At 40.9% G+C, this 6,845-nt stretch overlaps 2 protein-coding genes across 3 annotated transcripts in view; one reads left to right on the forward strand and one right to left on the reverse strand.

Moving 5' to 3' along the window:
• The window catches only part of LOC127834655 (myosin, essential light chain, adductor muscle-like), a 34,665-nt gene extending 28,070 nt beyond the window's left edge, over positions 1-6,595 (reverse strand). Inside the window, exons 1-4 of one of the 2 annotated variants that reach the window (XM_052360677.1) lie at positions 6,435-6,595; positions 6,047-6,133; positions 4,749-4,908; positions 1,325-1,411 (exon numbers count right to left, since the gene is read on the reverse strand). The gene's annotated coding sequence lies outside the window, so the exon portion shown is untranslated. The remainder of the gene's footprint in view (positions 1-1,324; positions 1,412-4,748; positions 4,909-6,046; positions 6,134-6,434) is intronic. The other variant, XM_052360678.1, reaches the window with a different exon arrangement.
• On the forward strand, positions 278-703 carry LOC127835778 (uncharacterized). The gene has a single exon (XM_052362215.1). The coding sequence runs from the start codon at positions 278-280 to the stop codon at positions 701-703; it is 426 nt and encodes a 141-aa protein (XP_052218175.1).
• Positions 6,596-6,845: the final 250 nt, after the last annotated feature.

Here is a 6,845-nt window from a genome sequence, read left to right on the forward strand (position 1 = left end):
CCATGCATGCTGCCTACACCCAACCATGCATCCTGCCTACACCTAACATGCATCATGCCTCCACCTAACCATGCACCCTGAGTCCACCTAACCCTGTACCCTGCATTCACCCAACCATGAATCCTGCCTACACCTAACCATGCATCCTGCCTACATCCAACCATGCATTCTGCCTAAACCCAACCGAGCACCCTGATTACACCCAACCATGCATCCTGCCTACTCTCAACCATGCATTCTGCCTACACCTAACCATGCGTCCTGCCTACATTCAACCATGCATTCTACCTACATTAAACTAAGCACCCTGCCTACAACCAACCGAGCATCCTGCCTCCAGCCAACCATGCGCTCTGCTTACACTCAACTGAGCACACTGCAAAACCGAACCATTCATCCTACTTACACCAAAATGAGAACCCTGCCTTCAGCCAACCATGCAGCCTGTCTACATCCAACAGAGCGCCATGCCTCCACTACCATGCATTCTGCATACACCCAACCGAGCACCCTGCCAAACCCCAACAATGCATTCTGTCTACACCCAACCGAGCACCTTGCCTGCACCCAACCATGCATCCTGCCTCCACACAACACTGCAACCTCCCTATACAAAACCAAGCACCCTGCCTACACCCAACCGAGCACCCTGCCTCCTACCAACAATGCATCCTGCCTATACCCAACCATGCGTCCCAACTAAACCAAGCCAAGCACCCTGCCTACATCAAACCAACCACCCTGCCTGCACCAAACCAACCACCCTGCCTACACCCAACCAAGTACCATGCCTACACCCTACCATGAGTCCTGCCTACACCCTACCATGAGTCCTGCCTACACCCAACCAAGTACCATGCCTACACCCCACCATGAGTCCTGCCTACACCCAACCAAGTACCATGCCTACACCCTACCATGAGTCCTGCCTAAACCCAACCAAGTACCATGCCTACACCCTACCATGAGTCCTGCCTACACCCAATCATGCATCCTACCTATACCCAACCATGCATCCTGCCAATACCTTACCAAGCACCCTGACTACACCCAACCAAGCTCCCTGCCTACACCCAACCATGCATCATGCCTATACCCAACCATGCATCCTGAATACACCCAACCAAGCTTCCTGCCTATAACCAACCATGCATCCTGCATATACAAAAAAGCACCCTGCCTATATTCAACCATGAGTCATGCCTCCACCCAGCCATGCATCCTGCCTATACCCAGCCATGCCTAGTGCCTATATCACACCAAGCGTCCGGCCTACACCCAACCAAGCACCCTGCCTACACCCAATCATGCATCATGCCTACACCTTGACCTATGATTCTTCGGCTCGAGTTCCGTCTCGGACAGGCTCCGGAAAGTGTCAGTCTGGCCCGGGTGCTCAATTCCGTGTAATCTGAGAAAACAAGAAGGTTTTTTGTGCGCATTTACCCATTACGGTGCCAACTAATGTAAGTGAGATACAATTAGAGTAAGCTTTCAATAGTCTTTGTTGCTTTATTTGCTGCAAAGGGATAAGTCACCACGCCGGCATCACATTGTCGGGCACACCGGCAAAGTTATCACCACAAAATGTGGTTTCAGAGCTGCAGTAATTGTTAACAAGAGGGCCATGATGGCCCTGCATCGCTCCACTGTTTTTTCTTTGCGAAAACACGTGTAATGCGCATGGGTTGAAATGTACACAAGCAAATTGTGACTTTCTCTTTCTATCCCTCGTCCCACTGGGCGCTTAAAGTTGGAAGGATGAGCATTTTTATATATGTAAAAAGTTACTACCGTGTTAACTAAACAGACAAAAAAGCCTGGGAATTGTTGCACAGGTCCTTTGCTTATAACGTAGGTACATTTATCTCTCCAAAATATATTGTCGTTCTTTCTATTTCACATATTTTTAGATGCTGAAGATCAAATCTACGCATTTGATTTGAAACAGATTCACAAGACCCATAGGAATCAAAATTCCTTAACCCTTTACCAAACAACACATTTTGGACTTTCCCAATTTGAAAGAGGTTGCAGACGTCAATTGAATTAAAATGGAATATGAAGGAAATGATCAGGTAGGGTAGAAATAATTGTGATAAAAGGAGAAATTGCTCATCAACCCACACATCCCTAAGACCAACAAGCCTGGGAATATTATGATAATCTAAAGATTATTTCTTTATATTTATAAATGTATTTAATTAAGTAATACATTTGACTTCTAAGATCATTTCATAACTAATATTAAGAAAATTATAAAATGGTCAGAAATGGATTGTTGAGCAATTGACAATCATTTCAACAATTCATGATCAGTCACGATTCACAAATGGAACAATGAATCATTAGTTATTAAAAAGCAGCATATACGATAGTTAAGACATTGCACTTCATTAATTTCAACACCTTCTCTTCGATACAAAGTTTGAGTTTACCGTGCAGTATCATATATATTTACTTTCCTTGAAATAATTATGTTCATGGAAGCTGTGTTTTTAAAATCAATAATATATTATTAAACTGGTTTTAACACTATAAAAAAGACATGAAATTAACATGTCATCCAAAATATTTTCATCCGGATATATGGTCACTTTCGACATATTTAAATAAAACCCGACTTTTTTCAGTTTATAAGAAAAACATTCATAACACATGTTCTTACTTCAATGCCTTTGTAAGCAGTCACCATCTGACCTAAAATGGCACTAAATGACAGGGTTTTATCTCATGTTTACAAGATGTTGATGTTGTTGTTGGTCACAGCCAAACAGCCGCAGTAATATCCACTGGTAAACGTCATATGTTCAGTTTTGTGACCCCCGGGGCCGGGTCAAATTTGAGCCCAGGGGAATAATTTGAACAAATTTTGTAGAGGACTATAAGATATCACTACATACCAAATTTAGTAGCCCTAGGCTCTATAATTAAGAACAAGAAGATTTTTAAAGTTTGCACAAAAAAGGCCTTATTTAAGCATAGGTTCATTTTTGTGACCCCTGGGACAAGGTCAAATTTGTTCCTAGGGGCATAATTTGAACAAACTAAGTAGAGAACTATTTGATGTCACTACCTACCGAATTTGGTAGAAATAGGCCCAATGGTTATGGACAAGAAGATTTTTTATAGTTTGCACAAAATGGGCCCGATATAAGCATATGTTCAATTTTGTGACCCCTGGGGAACGGTCAAATTTGATCCCAGGGGCTTAATTTGAACAAACTTGGTAGAGGACTATAAGATGTCAGTACATACCAAATTTGGTAGCCCTAGGCCCAATGGTAATGGACGAGAAGATTTTTAAAGTTTTCACAAAATAGGCCTTATATAAGCAAATTTTCAATTTTTTGACCCCCCGGGGCAGGGTCAAATTTGACCCCAGGGGCATAATTTGAACAAACTTGGTAGAGAACTATAAGATGTCACTACATACCAAATTTGGTAGCCCTTGGCCCAATGGTTATGGACAAGAAGATTTTTAAAGTTTGCACAAAATAGGCCTTATATAAGCAAATTTTCAATTTTTTAAACCCCCGGGGCAGGGTCAAATTTGACCCCAGGGGCATAATTTGAACAAACTTGGTAGAGGACTATAAGATGTCACTATATAGCAAATTTGGTAGCCCTAGGCCAATTGGTTATTGACAAGAAGATTTTTAAAGTTTGCACAAAATAGGCCTTATATAAGCAAATTTTCTATTTTTTAACCCCCCGGGGCAGGGTCAAATTTAACCCCAGGGGCATAATTTGAACAAACTTGGTAGAGGACTATAAGATGTAAAAACATGGCAAATTTGATAGCCCTAGACCCAATGGTAATGGACAAGAAGATTTTTAAAGTTTGCACAAAATAGGCCTTACATAAGCAAATTTTCAATATTTTAACCCCCCGGGGCAGGGTCAAATTTGACCCCAGGGGCATAATTTGAAAAAACTTGGTAGAGGACAATAAGATGTCACTACATACCAAATTTGTTAGCCCTAGGCCATACGGTTATGGACAAGAAGATTTTTAAAGTTTGCACAAAATAGGCCTTATATAAGCAAATTGTCAATGTTTTGACCCCCTGGAGCAGGGTCAAATTTAACCCCAGGGGCATAATTTGAACAAACTTGGTAGAGGACTATAAGATGTCACTACATACCAAATTTGGTAGCCCTAGGCCCAATGGTTACGGATAAGAAGATTTTTAAAGTTTGCACAAAATAGGCCTTATATAAGCAAATTTTCAATTTTTTGACCCCCCGGGGCAGGTTCAAATTTGACCCCAGGGGCATAATTTGAACAAACTTGGTAGAGGACTATAAGATGTCACTACATACCAAATTTGGTAGCCCTAGGCCTAATGGTTATGGACAAGAAGATTTATAAAGTTTGCACAAAATAGGCCTTATATAAGCAAATTTTCAATTTTTTGAATCCCCGGGGCAGGGTCAAATTTGACCCCAGGGGCATAATTTGAACAAATTTGAAAGAGGTTCACCACAGGAACATTCCTGAGAAATTTCATCAGATTTGGACCAGTAGTTTAGGAGAAGAAGATGTTTAAAGAAAAAGTTAACGCACGCACGCACGGACGCACGCACGGACGCACACACGACGGACACAGGACCATGACATAAGCCCCGCTGGCCTTTGGCCAGTGGAGCTAAAAAAAAAATCCTAATTTCGGTGACAAAAGTGTGCCATGATATCAAAGAAATCATTTTACAATAGATTTCATTGAAAATAACGGCGTACTAACCTGCAAAGACACCGATCCTCTCGACACGACTGGGCGAGTGTTAAGGGCCGTCTCCGAATCAGTCATACTGTGCAGTTTTTGATGGCCTGTCACTTCAGCCGGACTTGTAAACCAATTGGACAGCAGTTTAGGCAGAGCTATAGACCAATTTCGACACCACCTAAAAATGAACACTTAGGTTTACGTATAATATTGAGGTCACTTAGATACAGATTTCCTGCTGTTTTTCACACACGGTCTATCACAACAACATCGTTTCAGGAAAGAAAGCATAATATTATTATCATTTTTGTGTTTTCAGCTGAATACTTGATTTTACTTGAACTCAGCAAGATATCCAAACAGGAACAATAAGGCAAAGTAGTGTTATTCTGAGTAGATCTGCCTAACGGGGTTGAAGGCGAAGGCAGATAGCAGTGTCGGTCCAAAATTGCTTGCATGAAAAAAAAACACTCTTTACATTTTTAAATAGTAAAAGGCTAAAAAAAAGTAAACAATAGTAATAAATATAGATGAGATAAAGACATGAATTAGGTTAAATATTGAGATTGATGCAAATTAATGTCAAAATGTCACTGAAAAAGAATACTGAGTGTTTACGTAGTCTTCGAATATGTCTCCGCAACAGGTTTCGGTGTGATTTTTCCAGCATTTACCCCCTTAAAACCCCAAGTGCAACAGCCCAATTGCAAACAGCCCTTAATTGGGTCAAAATGACATCTGGCAGTTATGTTTTGCAATACAGAGAATTTTTGATGGTCAATTGTCAACATTCTGAAAGACGACTAACTTGGTCGGAAGTTCTTATAAGGGAACCCAACCCCTTCAAATTTGAATTAAAGGCACTTTTTCCATAGGTATAATCTGTTTTTAAAAAGATCACAAAGTTCCAGTACCATGGCACACAGATGTATTCATTAAAGTTGACGTTGAAAGCGTTTCGCGTCAAGAATTAAGGTAAAAAAGCCGACCTTGGTTACATCATACATGCAGCACTTAGATATCATACAAGGCATCACTTTCGATTCTAATAGCAAAGCAGATGCAACATATGACTTAATAAGTGAACAAAAATCATCAATGGCATTATATGTGCATCATAGCAGGTTTTGAACAAGATTCGAACAAACTTTTTATATATTTTTGGCACATTTAAGGTAGAATCCATGTAGAAGCAGCATTTCTGATGTCATTTGACCCAACAAAAGGGCATGCTTGCATGGGAAAACAGCACACGTTACTTCCTGACTAAAAAAAAAGTCATCGTCAGACATGAGCTTTTAAGTTTTCTGTCACACCTGGACCTATGATTCCTCGGCTCGAGTTCCGTCTCGGACAGACTCCGGAAAGTGTCAGTCTGGCCCGGGTGCTCAATTCCGTGTAATCTGAGAAAACAAGAAGGTTTTTTGTGCACATTTACCCATTACGGTGTCAACTAATGTAAGTTAGATACAATTAGAGTAAGCTTTCAATAGTCTTAATTGCTTTATTTGCTGCAAAGGGATAAGTCACCACGCCGGCATCACATTGTCGGGCACACTGGCAAAGTTATCACCACAAAATGTGGTTTCAGAGCTGCAGTCAATGTAAAACACCCGATTTTCCTAATTTTGGTGACAAAAGTGTGCCAGGATATCAAAGAAATCATTTTACAATAGATTTCATTGAAAATAACGGCGTACTAACCTGCAAAGACACCGATCCTCTCGACACGACTGGGCGAGTGTTAAGGGCCGTCTCCGAATCAGTCATACTGTGCAGTTTTTGATGGCCTGTCACTTCAGCCGGACTTGTAAACCAATTGGACAGCAGTTTAGGCAGAGCTATAGACCAATTTCGACACAACCTAAAAATGAACACGTATAATATTGAGGTCACTTAAATACAGATTTCCTGCTGTTTTTCACGCACGGTCTATCACAACAACATCGTTCTAGTAAAGAAAGCATAATATTATTATCATTTTTGTGTTTTCAGCTGAATACTTGATTTTACTTGAACTCAGCAAGATATCCAAACAGGAACAATAAGGCAAAGTAGTGTTATTCTGAGTAGATCTGCCTGACGGGGTTGAAGGCGAAGGCAGATAGCAGTGTC

The sequence above is a fragment of the Dreissena polymorpha genome, chromosome 6 (genome assembly GCF_020536995.1).
Source record: "Dreissena polymorpha isolate Duluth1 chromosome 6, UMN_Dpol_1.0, whole genome shotgun sequence".
Classification (NCBI taxonomy): domain Eukaryota; kingdom Metazoa; phylum Mollusca; class Bivalvia; order Myida; family Dreissenidae; genus Dreissena; species Dreissena polymorpha.

Excerpts from the sequence above, each read along its gene's own strand:
- LOC127835778 (XM_052362215.1), top strand. The coding sequence starts at position 278 with ATGCATTCTACCTACATTAAACTAAGCACCCTGCCTACAACCAACCGA.